Source organism: Panulirus ornatus, chromosome 58 (assembly GCF_036320965.1).
Source record: "Panulirus ornatus isolate Po-2019 chromosome 58, ASM3632096v1, whole genome shotgun sequence".
Taxonomy (NCBI): domain Eukaryota; kingdom Metazoa; phylum Arthropoda; class Malacostraca; order Decapoda; family Palinuridae; genus Panulirus; species Panulirus ornatus.
This window is the reverse complement of record NC_092281.1, coordinates 15,514,464-15,534,876: the sequence shown is the minus strand read 5'-3', so window position 1 is coordinate 15,534,876 and position 20,413 is coordinate 15,514,464. Positions and strand designations below refer to the sequence as shown.

Below are 20,413 nucleotides of genomic sequence, written 5' to 3'. Positions count from 1 at the left end.
TTAGTGTCTCACCCTCAACAGACCACTAGCAGAAAGCACATCTAGCATAGTACTTGCAGAGGCTCCTCCCTAATGTTCATACTGAGTACTTCTATGTAATGATTCTACCTAATGCTCCTGCCTATGCACTACCTTATCTACTGCTCCCACCATTTTGCCAAAAGGCTGGACTAGCTCGTAGCACTCACCCCAAGTAAATGTAGAGTTACGAAGAATGAATTGTGTGAGTTAGGACTTGTCAAGTGAAATGTGTGACAAAGAGAGAATGTATGTCTGTGGACAGAATGCCAGCAGTCCATGTGTGGTGAGGCAAAATGAAAAGACAGCTACCTTCCTATAATAATGGAAAAAATAAAAGATTATCCAATCCCCAAACAAATACACAAAATGTAAGTAAGAGATATGGCACATGAAATGTGCTAAATGAGCTGCAATCATGAGAGGCATGACTCAAACAGCTGAAGCATGTAAACATGACAAAAGTTATACTATGTATGGCACTATGATACGTGAGAAAAAACAGTTCCTAGCAAGACAGACAGAACGAAAATGAAAGGAAAGGAGAAAGATAGGGTACAAGACAAAGATGAAAGAGATGAGGGGAAAAACCTTAAAATGATGATAAGGAAAATCAAGAAATTGGATGCAGGCGAGAAAAATTAGAGCTCGGAAAAAATGAAGTTTGTTGATAAAAAATCTGGTCCTTCTATAATCTCTGTAAGAGGTCCTTGCCTATCACCTCTACACTGCATTCCTGTAAGAGCCTCTACAGGAAAAGAAACAGAAAAAGAAACAAATATCAAAGATTTGGGAATAATTACATGAAAAACATAAATTCAGGAAATGTATTGAGAAGATAATACTTTCAAGCCAAACAGAACATTTGCAGCATGAGACAAACTACCAATAATAGAAATGTTTAATGCATACATTAGAAGTAAACCTGAATATTACTGTGTGTGTGTATTGTCACTAGTAAAGTTGACTAAAGAAAAGAAGACAATAAAGAAAATTTCACAAGTAAAATAAATGGAATTGAGCATAAAGTAAAATAACTGGAATGGAGCATATGAATTACTAAAAGAAACAGAATTCTAGAGTCTTAAATGTTGGAGAGATATATGACACTATATGCCAGGCAAAAAAATAGAGGAAATGAATTACAGTTTTGAACCTGAAAGCAACCAAGCAAGGACAAAACAGAATAATTGTCAAGATGAATTCCTGGAAACACACCAAAAATACAAAAGGCAGAGTTAAAAGAATGCTCAGAAAAGAAGTTGGAATGCTAATTTTATGTGATAAGGGGTGACCTGAGAAATTCAAATGGAGCAAATGCAGAAACATACAAATGAAGATTACTCACGGCTGACACCATCAGACGAACGAAGAATAGATAACTATGCTAGAGAAGTTGCTGTAAAAATAGCATTATATATCAAGCAAAACAAGTGATGGGATGAGCGGAGGTGGTCAAAAAAAAATGTCTTTTGTCAACATTAAAGTCAAGGGGTGAGTGCAAATAAGCTAGCCTTGCCATCTTGATAAAATCTCATTACAGATACTTTGTAGGCACTATGTAGATGCCTCCTTAGTTTTCCCTTTTTCCTTGTTCCTTCACTTCTGACATGTATACTCACTTAATAAAACTCTCTATGCTTCTAAACCATTACAGCACACCCTCTTCAGCTCTCTCAAGCATATTCTTCCAACTACTGCACATCTCTCTTACACTATAATTTCTTATTCAACCAACTCTCCTCACATCACATACTGTCCTCAAAAATTTAATTCCCAACACAATTCGTCTCCTTCCATACCTTTAATTTCATTTAGGGTCCATGCCACACATCCATACAAACACTGTCAGGACTACTATATCATCAACAATACCAATCTTTGCCCTCACAGACAGTGACCTCTCTTTCCACACACTCCTCGATGTACCCAGGATCTTAGCCCCCACCCACCCTATGCTTTTTGAGCTCCCATGGTGCCATCAACTGCTATGTCCAATCTTAGACATCTAAAACACCTCTCCTCCAAGCTTCTTCCTTTTACACACATTCCCAAACTCAAAAATCAGTTTCTGCAATTTTGCACTTACATCCCATCAGAGCTAACCCATATCATCAGCAAATAGTATCTATTAATCAATAAGTCAAGTGTTTTATTAGTTAAAGTAAAATGTACCTACCAACACTGGAGGTAATCTCCATATTTGTAATTTTTTTGATGCCTGTTGGACTTTTTTGCATTTGTCACAAGAATACTCCAAAGTTTCTTCAGAGCAGAAAGCTTCTAAGCAGTCAGACAGAGCTATTGGCTCAACATGCTTCCGACGCATTTCTTCAACACTGCTGTGTTCCATAAATACCTATCATAAAATTCTGAATTAATATTACTTCATTTATGTACAAGAAATATATAAATTTTCTAGTTATAAAGCATAGATAAAAATACTGTACTATGATAACTTATTCATTACTTACCCTTTCTAATGCTGTTTGATAACGTAAATGAAGTGCAGTTGGGTCCCAATCAATAGCAAGGAAAGCAGCATTTTGAGAGAAAGGAATGTCATCACATGGCACATAACAACCTCTGCAAAACCTATACCAAGGGCACGATGCACACTGCAATCCTTCCCGTTCAACAACACGCAAAACAAATGGGAACTCATAACCCAGGCTGTCATCACTGAAATTCAAGAAAAAAAAATATTTTAAAAACCTAAGTTACAAAAAATTAAACTAAGTTGTGTTTAGTTTGTTACAACCTATAAATGATACATTCTAATGAATATGATCAATGAATATGATAACATTATAATCTATGACATATGATACAATTTATGCAATTAAAACCTAAAAGAACTCTCTTACTACAGCCTGACAACATATCAAATTTTCACATAAACAAATATGGCTCCTTTGCAATCCAAGAACTTACAAATATCTTCAACCACTCCTGGCTACACAACAAAATCCCCAGTATCTGGAAACTTGCCAACATAACACCAATCCTAAAACCCTCCAAACCATCCAACTCCCCCTCCTCCTACTGCTACTCCTGTCTTCAGTATCCAAACTCCGTGAAAAACTAATCCACAACAGAATCAGATAACATCATCCCACTCTAACCTACATAGTTCAGTGCAGACCCAGCTACTCCAACATAACATAACACTCTACTCTCACATAACATATCCTAGATTGTTCCAAGCAAACACAGCCACAGTATTAGTGGCAACAGACATCAACAAAGCATTCTGCATCCTCATAGAAGATACTTGACATCACGATTTACAATTACAAAAAGTGGCTGGTCAGTCTCATATCTGGCTGCCATGACAGTCACTCACAATGGTTTCACTTCTAACACCTAAACTCTATAACAGAAATCCTCAAGGAGCAGCTCTATTTCCAATCTTCTTCAATCTCTTCCTTCATGAACTCCTATTACCTTCATTAAATACAAGAAATTCCTTGTAATTGCATATGACTACAAATACATCACAAAACCCTTACACCACAGAAGCAACTACATACATACAGCAGTACATATGTGGAACAATGGTTCACCCAGAAAAGAATGACTGAAGTCTTCAGTCACTCTTTTAACCTCATGTAGACATGAATCCTGGCAACACCCTCTGTTCACCTTGAAAGGACACTCACTTGTACAGAACAAATCACCAACCATTCTTGGTATCACATGCGACACACACATATGACTAAGGTATCATGGCATAAACATTCAGGACAGATTGAAATGGACTGATGTGCCATAGAGGGGGTGATACATTGCCAATGAACTGAACCAGGGTATGAGAAACCAAAAAAGAGTCAATGGAGCCTGGGCATGGATTGTGTAATCTGGTTTTTGGTTTATTAAACAAAAAATTCAGAGTGGATGTAAACCAATGGGGACTGGTTCATCAGTTCTTGGTGGTTCATCAGTTCTTGGTGCTACCTCAATAAGGTAAGAATGATGGAGAGGAATGAAAAAACAAAATCTGAACATTTCAATGTCAACGCACATGTCACACCTCCGCACCCCTCATACACGCAATATGGAGGAACATCTGTTGCGCCATCAAGGAACCTCCCTTAGCTGCTTAAGTGATTAAACTTAAAGTGATTTGGACTCATAATGTGGCTGGTTGGGAAGGCACTTTTGTGCACCAGTGTACTAGAAGGCAAGCTATCATATCAATCAACATATAATTCACTTACTTAACATTTTTCTTCCAACAAAACAATATCATGAGAGAGCTTGGGAAGTGAGTCAGTTGTTGTTCGCTGATGATACAGCGCTAGTGGCCGATTCATGTGAGAAACTGCAGAAGCTGGTGACTGAGTTTGGTAAAGTGTGTGAAAGAAGAAAGTTAAGAGTAAATGTGAATAAGAGCAAGGTTATTAGGTACAGTAGGGTTGAGGGTCAAGTCAATTGGGGAGGTAAGTTTGAATGGAGAAAAACTGGAGGAAGTAAAGTGTTTTAGATATCTGGGAGTGGATCTGGCAGCGGATGGAACTATGGAAGTGGAAGTGGATCATAGGGTGGGGGAGGGGGCGAAAATCCTGGGAGCCTTGAAGAATGTGTGGAAGTCGAGAACATTATCTCGAAAAGCAAAAATGGGTATGTTTGAAGGAATAGTGGTTCCAACAATGTTGTATGGTTGCGAGGCGTGGGCTATGGATAGAGTTGTGCGCAGGAGGGTGGATGTGCTGGAAATGAGATGTTTGAGGACAATGTGTGGTGTGAGGTGGTTTGATCGAGTAAGTAACGTAAGGGTAAGAGAGATGTGTGGAAATAAAAAGAGCGTGGTTGAGAGAGCAGAAGAGGGTGTTTTGAAATGGTTTGGGAACATGGAGAGAATGAGTGAGGAAAGATTGACCAAGAGGATATATGTGTTGGAGGTGGAGGGAACGAGGAGAAGTGGGAGACCAAATTGGAGGTGGAAAGATGGAGTGAAAAAGATTTTGTGTGATCGGGGCCTGAACATGCAGGAGGGTGAAAGGAGGGCAAGGAATAGAGTGAATTGGATCGATGTGGTATACCGGGCTTGACGTGCTGTCAGTGGAATAAATCAGGGCATGTGAAGCGTCTGGGGTAAACCATGGAAAGCTGTGTAGGTATGTATATTTGCGTGTGTGGACGTGTATGTATATACATGTGTATGGGGGTGGGTTGGCCATTTCTTTCGTCTGTTTCCTTGCGCTACCTCACAAACGCGGGAGACAGCGGAAAAAAAAAAAAAAAAAAAATCATACACTAAAACCTCACAACTACAAAATGTGCTTGACTGTTTTGGTTAAGTGGCATTTGGAGGTAAAAGTTTTCCTCTTTTACCAAAAGAAAATATCCAGTTCAATGCTTTTTTTAATTTACAGAAATAATGTTTCTATTCTTCATGAAAATGAGGAATGCTGGACTTTTGTCAACTGATAAAGCTAGCTGAAATGAAATCTTTTCTGATGAGCTGATATTTTATTCTGATTTTCAAAAGCAAAAAGTTTCATTTCCATAACCAATTTAACTATGAGGTTTTCAGCGGGAAGAGATTCGGTCAAAAGGTTTTACATTTTACTATACCAGCACAAATTCTTTTTGTATGACCCACACATGTTTTCAGATAATTCATACAGGATAAAGATGGTCAAGAAATTAATATATTCTAAGGATGGTAGTGGGAGTGCTTACCAATCATGAGCATGGTTGGGTCCAGCAGCTTCAGTTGGAGGTAGTGGTGACACTAATCTTGATACCTGCGTCCATACATCTTGATATAAATCCTGAAATAATACATCATTGGACCATCTCATGAAATTTATCTTAGCTGTAATACAAAATACCAAGGAATGCAGCAGAAGTGTACTAAGGCCAGCCCCAAAACTAATTAGCCAGTGTGTCAAGTCAGGCCTAAAAACTAGTCACAAAACATCCAGGTCTTTATTTGTAATGAACAATCTTAGAAAGGATACAAATAAAATGAGAATGTTAAAAGAAATGAAAGAAAGTCAAGTCAAAAGATGACAAGGAACAAAATATATATGTACAGTGGAGACTGGATGAGCTGGCAATATTTCTTGAAAGTGGAGTCAAGGGCATTAAACATTAAAAGATTCTGGCTACAAAATCTGAGAGTACAATAAATGAATGACCATGCACAGAGAGAAGCAGAGTGCCAAGAGAATGGAAAAGGGCAAATGTCATACCTATATAAAAGAGAGTAGACCAAAAACAGGCACTGAACTACAGACTGGTTCTGGAAAAGATTATTAGAAAGCAAGTGGATGATTTTCTATGAGGAAGAAATTTCCTAAGTGAGGGACAGATGGTTTTAGTTAAAGGAGGTATGTGTAACTAACTAACGAGAGAGAGAGAGAGAGAGAGAGAGAGAGAGAGAGAGAGAGAGAGAGAGAGAGAGGGAGAGGGAGAGAGAGAGAGAGAGAGAGAGAGAGAGAGAGAGAGAGAGAGAGAGAGAGAGAGAGAGAGAGATTGGAATAGAAAAATTGAGGACATGGTTAATGCTGAGAGCACACATAATAAGACATATGATAGCAGAGAATGATCAAGAGATGGAGCCCCATGAGAGCAGGACTCCCTCTCTATACGGTTCCAAAAGGTAATTACAAAAACGCACATATGCACACAAATGGGTAAAGGGAACATGGATACCTCTAACCTCAAATACAGAAGAAATGGTAAGAAAGAGAAAAGAATGGTTTAATAAAAGATGTTAAATAGCAAAGGAGCTTCAAGATGTGCAATGGTGAAGATATAAATGGCACTCCAGCAGTGATCATCAGGATGGTCAATACCACCAGTGCCAGCCGGGATCTGCCAGTAAGATTCAGTTCCACACATTCATCAGCACTCCCAAAACTTTGACCCCCTTCCCACTCTATGACTCACTTCCACTTCCATGGTACCATTTGATGCCAAGTCCACTCCCAGATACCTAATACACCAAACTTCCTCCAATTTTTCTCCATTCAAACTCACATCTCAACTAACTTGTCCCTTAACTCTGCTGAACCTAATAACCTTGTTTGTATCTTATTTCTTTATGTTAAGTGAGATGGCACAGGCAGCCAAAGCCCTAATCAAGGCCATCCTATCACACTGTCTCTAGCTGTTATGTGCAATGCACAGAAACCACAGCTCCCCATCAACATTCAGGCCCCACAGACCTTTCCATGATTTACCCCAGACGTTTCATATGCCTTGGTTCAGTCCACTGACAGCATGTCGAACCCAGTATACCACATTGTTTCAATTCACTCTATTCCTTGCACCTCTCACCCTCCTGTATGTTCAGGCCCCAATCGCTCAAAGTCTGTTTCACTCCACCTTCCACCTCCAATCTGCTCTCCCGCTTCTCTTAGTTCCCTCCACCTCTGACAAATACATCCTCTTTGTCAATCTTTCCTTACTCATTCTTTCCATATGTCCAAACCATTTCAACACACCCTCTTCTTCTCTCTCAACCACACTCTTTTCATTATCACACATATCTCTTACCCTTCCATTACTTACTTGATCAAACCATCTCACACCACATATTGTCCTCAAACATTTCATTTCCAACACATCCACCCTCCTCCACACAACTCTATCTATAGCCCATGCCTCACAACCATATAACATTGTTGGAACTACTATTCCTTCAAACATACCCATTTCTGCTTTCCAAGATAACGTTCTCACCTTCCACACATTCTTCAACACTTTCAGAACCTTCGCCCCCTCCCCCACCCCGTGACTCACTTCCGCTTCCATAGTTCCATCCGCTGCTAATTCCACTCCCAGATATCTAAAACACTTCACTTCCTCCAGCTTTTCTCCATTCAAACTTATCTCCCAATTAACTTGTCCCTCGACCCTACTACCTCTTCTCTGTTTACCAAATCATTCTCCCTAACCCTCTCACTTCGTACACCACCTCGACCAAAACACCCTATATCTGCCACTCTATCATCACACATTTAACAAACCTTCAAAATACTCACTCCATCTCCTTCTCACTTCACAACTACCTGTTATCACCTCCCTATTAGCCCCCTCCACCGAAGGTCCCATTTGCTCTCTTGTCTTATGCACTTAACCGCCATCTCCCGCATTAGCGAGGTAGTGCAAGGAAACAGACAAAGAATGACCCAATCCATCCACATACACATGGATATACATAAACACCCACACATGCACATATACAAACATATACATTTCAACGTATACATTCTTTTTCTTTTTTCTTTCAAACTATTCGCCATTTCCCGCATTAGCGAGGTAGCGTTAAGAACAGAGGACTGGGCCTTTGAGGGAATACCCTCACCTGGCCCAATTCTCTGTTCCTTCTTTTGGAAACAACGTATACATACATAGACATATACAGACATATACACATGTACATATCCATACTTGCTGCCTTCATCCATTCCTGTTGCCACCCCGCCACACACAAAATAGCATCCCCCCCAGCAAGGCAGTGCCAGGAACAGACAAAAAAGGCTGGGCTAACTGTGGACTGACTGCCACAACCATGATTCAAACCTATGCGCTTAACCCTGGGCGGCCCTTGAATGCATCATAATATGGAACGCTAACCTCTACACCACGGGAGTCCTTCACAATCACTCTCAACTTTCCCCTTTCACACACTCTTCCAAACTCAGTCACCAACTTCTACAGTTTCGCTCTCGAATCAGCCACCAGTGCTGTACCATCAGCAAACAGCAACTGACTCACTTCCCAGTACCTCTTATTCCCCACACATGGCATACTTTCCTCTCTCTCCAAGACTTGCATTTACCTCCCTCACTACCCTATCCACAAACAAATTAAACAACCATGCTGCCGACCAAACTTCACTGGGAACCATTCACTCTCCTCTCTTCCTACTCATACAAATGCCTTACACCCTTGATAAAAACTTCTCACTGCTTTTACCAGCTCACCTCACACATCATATATTTCTAAGACCTCCTACTTAACAGACTTAAACCTCTGTAATTCAAGCACCTACTTTTGCCCCTTTGCTTTTACACATGGGCAACACACATGACTTATGCTAGTTTTTGTTCAAATGAAAATTATGTTGCAATGAAATACTTACTTGATGTGTAGTTAAAGTACTGCAGGGCACAACAAGAGGTAGCCCAAATAAACTTGGTCTTGTCTTTTGTGATGACAGAAAATAGACTTCTTGTCTCATCTGAAAAAATAATTTTATCATTGTTGGAATTAATTCACTCCACAATAAACTCAAGCAGGCTGAAACTTTTAAATTACATATGTAAAGAGTTCACTTTGAAAGGTTTCCTCGACTCAAAAATAATTATGTACATACCAAAGATCCTATAACTAAAAGATGTTTAAGCCCTTGAAATTCAACATTCCCGCTGGCCTCACTAGTGCACTCTGATGGTTGTAATAATTGTCTATGACGTCAAAGGGGCACCTGACTAATCAAAGGCTTTGTTTTTGTCACATCCGAAACCTTCGTTATTCTACTCATTGGGATAACTAAATTCAAGACAGTGTACCTCCACCTAATTTCCCGTATATTCTTAAATGTATTTGATGTTGCTGGAATGTTACGTGCTCCCCATGTGTATATCTTTCGACAAAATGCACAAACTCAACATTATAAGCACAAGCTCACAAAAAAGGTCACGCTTTGATGTTTCGAACACAAATGAATGAAAAACAGTCGTCATGGGGCCTTCTACAGTATGTGGTGGCAATGTTTGTTGTGTTCCTTTTTACTGAACAAGCAAACATGTAGATCCAAGCCTTCATTTTCATTGTTTTCCAACAAACAGTGAAAGGTAATACCAAAGAAAGTCCAAAGGTTAGCTGTGCAATTGATAGCTTTGATGAAGCAAGAGATGAGCCTGAGGAAATAGCTAAACCAGCTTGTGTTGTTATAGAGAACATTCTCAAATCATATTGAAAGGTTCATTGTCAGAAAAGCTAAAAAGAAAGTAAACTGCAAAAATTGCCATAATACTGTAATCAATTCATCTCCTGTGGTTTCATATAATAAATTGATGATATATATTTAAAAGCACAAGAAAATGCAGCATGGTTTATATAAACCATCACAGAGCGTTTTTAATGCCTTGCCTTTTACGCAAAGAAAATCTGAACAGACATTTGCAAGAGTGTTCCACATGTCGAAAGTAATGGAGAGACAAAAATATTTTTAAAACAAATAAGTGTCATGTAATTTTTCCAGAATGCCAAAATATCCTTGACTAATTGTTGAAAACTAATGCAAAATTAGAATTTACAGAACTGTCAAGATAATGAGTGAAACAATAAAATACAAGGATCAGGCTCCCTCAGGGAACAGGAAATATAAGAAGGTTGTACATTTATAATTCTTTTCCTTCATACTCTGTACAGTTTGTAGATAATCGTGTAAATGAGGTATTTCTCTTCTCCCCAGATCATTATCATTTGCAAGGAAAGGAATAACTGAATGGCGAATATACAGTGTTAAAGACAATCATCAATAATTAAACATTCTATGGTCAACTGAACTCCTGGAACATTTCATACACTAGCAAATGAAAGAGTAGCCATGGCAACATTTCTTGGCCTCAGTGACATCATGGTATTACAGTCAGCAGATGGCTAAACTAGGTACAATATTCCTTATGGGACAAAACTGAAGTTATGCATCTTTTATCTACAGGATCTTTGGTATACACACACAAGAACTTCTTAATTCATGTATTAATCATGTTCTTGAAAAGAGTCAGTAAATAAATAATGCATAAAGCAAAGAATGTAAATAGTGGTGATTAGGGGTTTTCTTTATCAAAAAGATAGGACCAAATATCAAACCAGAAAAAACTTTAGTATACACATACCAGAAAATATAAAATACTAAAAGACATATATGTCATAAAGAATTCTAAAAATTAAAGCAAAATAACAAACTTAATTCCACCACTTATTTACAGCTGTTCCAGAACTATTTGCTTATGCTGAGGAAGTGGTGAGTGGAGGTGTTCTTGAAGATGGTGGTCATTTAGGTCAGATGATGTAGTTGGTGAAGGTGGTGATGTTGGTCAAGTGAATTCAGCTACTACATTGCTAGATGTAGATGGCGGGTCCTCCTTTTGAGTGTCCTATTTCTTCAAAAAGAAATTTAGTGTTGTCTGTGTAACCTTCAATGTCTTCTCATGGTGGCATCTTACTTACACCTAACATCAGCAATGTCATTTCAGGCTATCTTTGAACGGCATTCTGTGTTTGGGTCATCCTCATCTAATGTAGCTACAGCAAAGTCAGTGTAGTGAAATGCTTCAGGTAACCTCTTGCTCAACCTCTTCTTCTGCTATCACCTCTTTCTGTCATTCCTTCTCCAACTGAAAAAGATTTTCCATCGAAAGCTCTTCCTTATGCACTTCTATCAACTCTTTCACATTACCCTCCTCATCCTCATAATAACTGACTTCTTTCATCATTTCCACAATGTATGCAAGTGTTATTGATACATCAGTGTTTGACATCAACACCCTAAAATCTATGACAAAACTGAGGGCTAAGCTTCTGCAACACTCTGTTCATACAAACACTGAAGATTTCCTTCCAGGCCTCAATGATAATCATGATGGCATCACAATTAATGAGGGACTTCCAGAGTTCCTTCAGAGTCATCTGATCATTCTCTGTAATCTTCTTGGGCTTTGCAAATGTTCTCTGTAAACAGTAGGCTTTGAATGCATTTATTAATCCCTGGTTCACTGACTGGATTAGAAGTGTAGTGTTGGGTAGAAGAAAGACTACTTTGATGTTCTCACGAACATCCTGTATTGAACACAGATGCCTTGGGGAATTATTGATACAAAGGACAATCTTAAAACTTATATTCCCCTTTGTACAGAGCTTCTTCGGTTATAAATGGAACTTTGAAGCAAAACAATTGCAGAAAACTAAGCCGGTTATCCACTTCTGATCAGAATAATAACAGACTGGCAAAAATTACTTCCCATATCTCTTAAAGATCCCTGAGATATTCCAAACAGCAGACTATTAAAAGTTTAAGCTTGCAATCACCTTCAGTGTTGCCCACCACATGCAGCATGAAGCAATCCAAGGCAGCTTTGAATCCTGATGTAGTCTTCTCTTTAGAGGAAATGTATGTTCTCAAAGATATTCTCTTCCAAAATAATCCAGTCTTCTTCATGTTAAAAATCCACTTAAAAGAATAACCAACTTCCTTGATAATGGTCTCAAGAGCTCCTGGGAATTTTCTAGTAACAATAACATAAACAGAACCAGCCTCACCAGTCATTTTGATGTGTTAAATGAAGCATTTCCTAAAATTTGTGAACCAACTAGACTTTGAGTGAAATGTCTTTGCTGCTCCTTCTTCCACTGCCAAGTCATCAATACACACTCCAAATCTTTGCCTGTATCAGAAGCATGCTGACAGGAACATTTTCAAGGATTTGGTGTTTTCTTCCATGGCCAAGTCATCAATATATACTCCAGGCCTTTGCTTGTATCAAAAGTACACTGACAGGAACATTTACAAGAGTTTGATGTTTGATCCATGTACTCAACATTCATTCGATTCTCTCCATAATCAAACTCTGAGAATGTGAGGTCTTAGATGCACTGATTAATGTTCCACTCTCAGCACTCTCCTTGATCTCTGCATTATGACAAATAGTCTGTAAAAAAGATTCACCAAGTCCAAGGGCATACTTAATTTCAGCTGTTCGTTCATCTCTCTCAAAACATTTGAGCACATCTATCTTAACCCTAGTGGTGATGGCCTTATGCTGTTTAGCACCAGTGCTACCAGGAGAAATTAAGACACTTTTGTGGCATAATGCAAGGGGCAAGACACATGCAATATACAGTATACGTCAGCACAAACTACTGTATCTGTGCACTAAGGATTGCAAAGTGAGAAGCTTTATACCTATATCACATCACCATGCTGTCAGCTCAATAATGATGATGTTATTCCTACAACAAGTCCACATATATAACAGGTGTAAATGGACCGTGCACATAATTCTAAAAATATATGTAATTCATAAATAACAAACTGATGTTGGGAGAAGGTGTGATATCATCCACTCTTTTTCCCTCTTAAATTAAAGCACAGCTAAACAGCAAACAACAAAAGTGGAAGCATGGCTTAAGCAATCAACCCTTACCTCCACACTTAAATATTCAAATAAATGAACAATTCTGCAACATCAAAAAGATCTATTTCAATCTTATCTTACTATTTTCTTTTATTTTTGCATGCCCATTTGTTGTATTCTTGATTTGCAGCATCTATTAATCCAACCCTTAAAAATGTGATATGTGACAAACCACTATGAATCTCTGCAATGGTAATAATAATATGAAATATACCATGTACATGAGAGAGATTGCCTTCATGGGTTCTAGGGAGAACCTGAGAAAGCAAGCAAAGCCCACAGGGGGTCATTCTGGACATTCATTATCATAAGAGTAGTAGGCTCATTCTGGACATTCATTATCATAAGAGTAGTAGGTAACACCTACTGTTGCTGTTCCTATTCTGAAGTAATAGTGGGTGGCAGGCATCCACTGACTGGGTAAATATTACTGCCTGGGTTACAAGAGGGACACAGTGAGCCAGCATTGTGGTGTTTTTTATCAGTCACCTTTAAGGCCCAGGTTGCTGTCATCTTTCCCTTCTCTCATCCATATGTGGGTTACTGGTATTCAATCCCAACCCCACAACCCCTCTTCCTCATATACAACACTAAACAAAACATACCTCACACATTTCTTTATTTCTTTTTCTACCTCTGTCCTTAGTTTTCAAGATTTCAAAATATGACATTGCAACCTTCAAATAATTCTCCAGTGCCAATTCGGGGTGGTGCCACTGGCTGTGAAAAGGCGAGTGGATCCCAGGGCCCACTTGGCAACCATCATAATTCTGGGTTCCACCCCACTTCCACAGATGCAGCTCCTGGACCTGGTTCCTTTTCTTTTCATTTCTGAAACATTCATGGTTTTCATTCTAACTTTCCTTTTGTTGAACACCACCTGTTTGCCTCCTCCTGATATTTTTCTCTCTGAAATCCAACTCTTCAAGGCTGCTTCTCCTTTGCACTAACAAATCTCTAACTATAATCTGTATTATTGTTTCTGCTCCAAGGGTGGAGTTTGTGCCTACTACAGTACAAAGATACATACTACATGCCTCATGGATTTCGAGTTTCCTAACTCTGATACCATATGGTACAAAATCTCTCTACCCTTTATTACTAAGCTTTCATGCCTTGTTAATTTCTCTCCAGTTCCTCTAACTATATATAACCCTTTAACTTCCTGCCACAAAGCTATACTTTGTGGCAGGGGACTTCAATGTACAATATTAGGATTGGTTAGGCTTCAACCAGGATGACCTCGGTGGAGCTGAGGCCTTTTCTTTTTCTCTCCTTAGCAATCTTGAAAAATTATTAATGAAGATTTTTTCATACTTGACTGCCATTTCCCACATTAGATGGTAAAAATATGTTCTATATCTTCAAAATAATTATAGTTAATTCAGAATACAATTCTATTTTCTAAAAATAGGCTCTCATCTTTTCCTTTCGGATCTTCACTTCCAAGCTTACACAAAATGCAGTGGCAGAAAATGAGTTTGCATGAAAATACTATACCTTTGAAAAAATCAATAAAAATTGGAATAATGAGACAATGTGGAAGAGAAGAAAAAAATAGGAACAATGAATAATGCATATATAAAGGAAGAGACAAGGATTACTATGAAACAACAAGCACTATGTGGCATGGTTTTAACATATCAGGTTGGACCTTCTTACCATTTTCCTATGAAAGGCAATGATGAATCCTTTTTGAGTATTATGAAGGTCATTGTCATGCTGAATAGATGAGTTTGTGGATGAAGCTGCTGGTCCTGAGGAGTTGGATGATGCCAAGCTACTGTTGCTATCCTTCCGCTCACCCAATCTACTGTTTATTGTGTCCTGTATAATATAACCAATAACGATAATTACTCTAAAAAAAAACAACTACTGAGCGGTATATCCACAAACATCGTAATTCTAACATGCAGCACTTCTGATGGGATTCAACACATGATACAGTATTCCTCATACAAACCTTTTATACAAAATTTTAAATTGTAGGTGTAGAAAAAAAAGGAATGCTTATTTCTCAAGTCCAGTACATACTTAAGAAAATATAATTTTTTTGAAAATTAATGCATTCACTCGCATATGCATGATGCATATTGGGATGAGGATTATACAGTCAAACTGTCTTTGTTATCTACTAGAAAAGAGGTTTAGTCATAACCTTTGCCAGGTCTCTTGAAATAATGTTATTCAATAGGACACAAGAGTAAGGGGTAGTTCCAAAGATGTGAAAGTGGACTAATGTCATCCCTATCTTAAAGATCATAGATAGTGAAGTCACTCTGAAATACAAGCCTGTTTCATTGATGCGTGTTGTTTGTAAAACATTGGAAAGGATAATCAAACAAATGAATGATTCCTTGAAAAGGAAAAATTTCTTAAAGGGACACAACACAACTTGAGAAAGGATATCCTATGTCATGAACCTACTAGACTCCTATGACAAGATATACTTGAAGCTTGGTCTTGGCTCAAATAGATGAATAGATAGGTTGTGTGTTTTTAGATGGCTAGAAAGACTTTGAAACATTATCACCATCAGAGGTTGATTAATATTTCTTATGCAGTAGTAAACATTAGGCACATTCTAAAAATGGGCAAAGATAACAAACACTATGCCACAGGGCTTGGTCTTGGCCCCACTGCTATTCTTGGTGTATGTATATGACTTGCTACAAAGACTAGTTTCATAACTAAACATGTTTGCATACGATATCATGGTCATGAGAAATATATGGAATTAAAATGATTGCATCAGCTTACATGGGAACCAGGACAAGCTCAATTGTTGGTCTGACAAATGGATGATAAGACTCAATCCAAATAAGTGTAAGGCAACAAGGATGAGATACAGCAAGAGAAGGCCTCAGCATGAGTATTATCTAGTAAGAATAACTTACAAAAAAGAATTTGTGAAACAGATTTAGGGGTAAACACTGTCCCTAATCAGTCATCAGAGTTTCATATCAAGAGCATTGTAAAAGAAGTACACTGTCTGTCTATCTATCTATCTCTGATGCTTGTTCCAACTGAAACTCCTTCAAGGGGATGGCAATGGCAACAGAGTCTCCATAATTAGTAAACTCCAGCGCTGCTTCTTAGCCTTTAATGCTTCACCCTTAACAGGCCACTGACAGAGGACAACTCTAGTGCAGTGCTTGCAGAGGCTCCTACTAATGTTCCTAATGACTACATTTAACTAATGCTCTTACCTACTACTTCTACCTAATGTTCCTGCCTAAATGTTCGTACACTCTACTTCTATCTACTGCTCCTACCATTTTGCCAAAAGGCTGGGCTAGCACATGGTGCTCTCCATAGGAAAATCTAAAGTTATGAAGAATGAGCTGTGTGAGTTAAATGTTGGCAAGTGTTCTGTTTGAAAAGGAAAGATTATTAAGACTGCATTTATGTATATGTATCAGGAAAAGATGGGTAAGCTACTCACAACATATACTTGACTGAAACTGGATTATGCCTCTCAGGTCTGCTCACCACACTTAAAGATAGACAGAGACATGATTAAGAAGGTCTATAGAAGAACAAACAAGATGATACCAGAGTTAAAAGAGCTGAGGTACAATGAAAGGCTGAAGATTACACAGCTGTCCATCTTAGGAAAGAAGGAAGAGGGGCGACCTGATAACAGCATCTAAATTCCTAAATCAAGTGGATGATGCTGAGAGTCAACATATCTTAACAAGGTACAGTAACAGAGTTACAAGAAGCCATGATTAGAAAATGATAAAGAGGATGGTTATGAAGGATGTATAGAAATGCTGGTTTAGTGATAAGGTAGTGAATGGCTGGAATGATCTAAACAAGGAGACAGTGAATGTCAGCAACTTACTAAGTTTTTTAAAGGTCTCCCTGATGGTTCAAAAAGTTCCTGAGAAAGGGCCACACTGGCAATTACACATACATTCACAAGCACTCTCAACAACATCACAACCACAAGATCATTCTTTCACTCTCCCTAACAACTGTTTTCCTGACACTAAAAATAGTAAAACCACTTCACTGCAGAAGAACTCATATAAACATATCATTATGCACTGACCTGATGTGATGATGGATGACTAGACTGCAAACTTGATTTACTAGTGTTGAACTCAAGGCTACTTGGACTGGAGATAATACTTTCAGTAGTGCCATTGCTGGGAGAAGCACTGCTAATTGCCTCTGTGAATAAGACACAGTATGATAAAATATCGAAGTAATTTCCAATTTCCAATTTCCATTTTATCCCTGGGGATAGGGGATTAAGAATACTTCCCACGTATTCCCTGTGTGTCGTAGAAGGCGACTAAAAGGGGAGGGAGCGGGGGGCTGGAAATCCTCCCCTCTCAATTTTTTTTTTTTAATTTTCCAAAAGAAGGAACAGAGAAGGGGGCCAGGTGAGGATATTCCCTCAGTGGCCCAGTTCTCTGTTCTTAACGCTACCTCGCTAACGCGGGAAATGGCGAATAGTTTGAAAAAAAAAAAAAAAAAAAAATTTCCAATCAAATGAGTTCATCAACTGTAGTTGTGATATATCTACTTTTTTATGAAAAGGTGCCCAGGGACTCTTATTAGAAAGAATCTTGGTGGTACCTAGAACCTCTTTCCTGGAGATCTGATGTTGCACTAATTCCAGTAGCAGAGGAATCATGGATTCCTTTTGGGTCAAAGGGTCTTTAATTAGACTGTACTCCTTATGATACAGATCACCAAAGGTGACTTTTCACCCATGGTCTATCCATGTCTATCCTTTTGTATCCCACAAGTGGTGTTCAGTAACACCACTTGTGGGATACAAAAGGGATACAAGAGATAAGGATATTACTGCAAATAGGTACAGCAGTCAATGGATACTCTCAATTGATTATGCTTGTTTTTACTCAAGTGGAAGGATACCCTTATAAGAAATGAAGGACTGAGATTTATGACACCTTTCTTCTACGACATCACACATACTCATCTGCATTCAAAGCATAGTGAAAGATTCAAATCATATTCATACCAAACTGGTTACTTGGTTATGACAGACTAGCTTACTACATATCATTCATTCACATTTCATCAAAAACATGCTTTTTTTCAAGTAACCCTTAATCTAAGTCCACAGAAAGTTTGAAGCTAATCAGATTTTAAAATCATTTCACAAAGAATTTGCACCATCAGAGAAAACATTCCCAACACAATGAACACTGATTACAGAACACCTAAACCAAAAATAGAAGATTTCAATGAAGTGCATCATAAACATAAATAAAGGAGATAATGAAGAATATAGACAAATCAGAAACAACAATAATTTGTCAGGACACTAAATTCAATTTCACTGAGTAGGAAAAAGGTGGGTTACAAATCAGAAACAAATATTAGAGTCATGTATGAGATATTCAGCATAATTCAAGTTATGCACAGATCAAAAAGAAATAATAACACCATCAATTTAATCTTTAAAATTACAAAACACTTATTACAGACACTTAATAATATGAGCATCTCAGATCATAACATTATAAGGGTTGTCTATAAACTAGGAAGCAGAATTAGACAAAGACAGGTATATTACCAGTAGTATGTGACTGAGTATTGGGAGGGTTAGAGACAGCTGTGTAGTGAGCCAGCACTTCAGTGGTTGTCAAGTTGCACTCCTCTAACCCATGTAGCTGTCTTTTCTCTTTGCCTCACCCTCACATGGATTAATGGAATTCTGTTCACAAACATATGATCTCCCCTTGTCGCATGTAACACTTAACTCACACATCTCGTTCTTCGTAAATCTAGATTTTCCTTAGCAAGCGCTATGCACTAGCCCTACCTCTTGACTTAATTGTTGGAATGATAGCTAGAAGAAGTTTATTGGAATCTTAGATAAGAGCATTAGGTAGAAGTGGTAAATGGTAACATTAGGAGGGAGAATTGGTTAGTAGAAGAAGCAGGTTGGAGCATTATGTAGGAATTTAATATTAAGTTGAGACATTAGGTAGAGGTAGTCAGTAGGAAAATTAGGCATGAGCCTCTGAAAACACTGAATCAGAGTTACCCTCTGGCAGAGGCCTTTACGGGTAAGGCACTAAAGGCTAGGAAGTGGCACTGGAGTTCACAAGTTATGGAAACTTTTGCTATGGCCATCCCCTTGAGGAAGTTCCATATAGATAAACAGACTGACAGGAGTGACTAAAAGATGTATCAAACACGACTTCAATTTCTTTTCTTTTCTTTCTTTCATACTTGTTCGCCATTTCCTGGATCAGTGGGGTAACAACAAGAACAGATGAAGAAAAAGCCATATTTATTCACAGCCATTCTCTAGCTGGCATGTGCAATGCATCACAACCACATACCCCCATCCAAAATTAGGCATTACACACCTTTCTGTAGCTTTCCCAGTTGGTTCAGTCCACTCAAAGCATATTACTCCATGGGTATCACATCGCTCCATTTCACTTGAGCCTGGGCACACCTTTCACCATCTTGCAAGTTCAGGCAGTGGACACTCAAAATCTTATCAACTACATCTTTCCATAACTAATTTGGACTCCCACTTCTCTTTGTCCACTCCATTTCTGACACATATATACTCTTTGTCAACCATTCCTCCCTCATTCTCTCCATATGCCCAAACCACATCAACACACCCTCTTTAGCTCTCTCAACCAAACTTTTCTTACCTCTTCATATAATTTCATTGCTTATTTCAACAACCCTCCTTAAAACATACAACATATCATCCTTAAATATTTCATTTCCATTACATTCCCTCTCTTCCACACATTCTCATCTATAGCCCATGTTTTGCATCCATACAACATTGCCAGGATTATTATACATTCAAATACACCTATCTTTGCCCTCCCAGGGAGTGACCTCTCTTTCCACAATGCTTTAAGGACATTCGTCCCCTCTCACCCACCCTTGGACTTACTTCAGCTTTCATGGCTCCATTCACTGCCATGTCCACTACCATGTATCTAAAATGTTTCACTTCCTCCAATTTCCATCTATTCAAACTCACAACCAAACTAACCTATCTCTTTGGGCTAATAAATATAAAAACAATGCTTTTACTCACATTTACCCTGAAGGTTAATTTTCACACACTACCCTTAACTCAGAAACCAACTTTTGCTGTTTCTCATTGGAATCATTTACCAGTTCAGTGTCATCAGAAAAAAAAAAACTGGCTCACCTTCCAGGCACCCCCATACACACCAGATTTCACACCTGTCACTCTTTCCAAG

The 20,413-nt window shown here is 38.4% G+C and overlaps 1 protein-coding gene across 3 annotated transcripts in view; it reads right to left on the bottom strand.

Annotated features, from left to right (window-relative positions):
* The window catches only part of Usp32 (Ubiquitin specific protease 32), a 125,106-nt gene that overhangs the window by 15,384 nt on the left and 89,309 nt on the right, over positions 1-20,413 (bottom strand). For all 3 annotated transcript variants that reach the window (XM_071695365.1, XM_071695366.1, XM_071695367.1), the window contains 6 exons: positions 17,242-17,363; positions 14,847-15,011; positions 9,122-9,220; positions 5,707-5,798; positions 2,493-2,700; positions 2,198-2,377 (listed from right to left, as the gene is read on the bottom strand). In XM_071695365.1, coding sequence (XP_071551466.1) covers positions 2,198-2,377; positions 2,493-2,700; positions 5,707-5,798; positions 9,122-9,220; positions 14,847-15,011; positions 17,242-17,363 — 866 coding nt within the window. The remainder of the gene's footprint in view (positions 1-2,197; positions 2,378-2,492; positions 2,701-5,706; positions 5,799-9,121; positions 9,221-14,846; positions 15,012-17,241; positions 17,364-20,413) is intronic.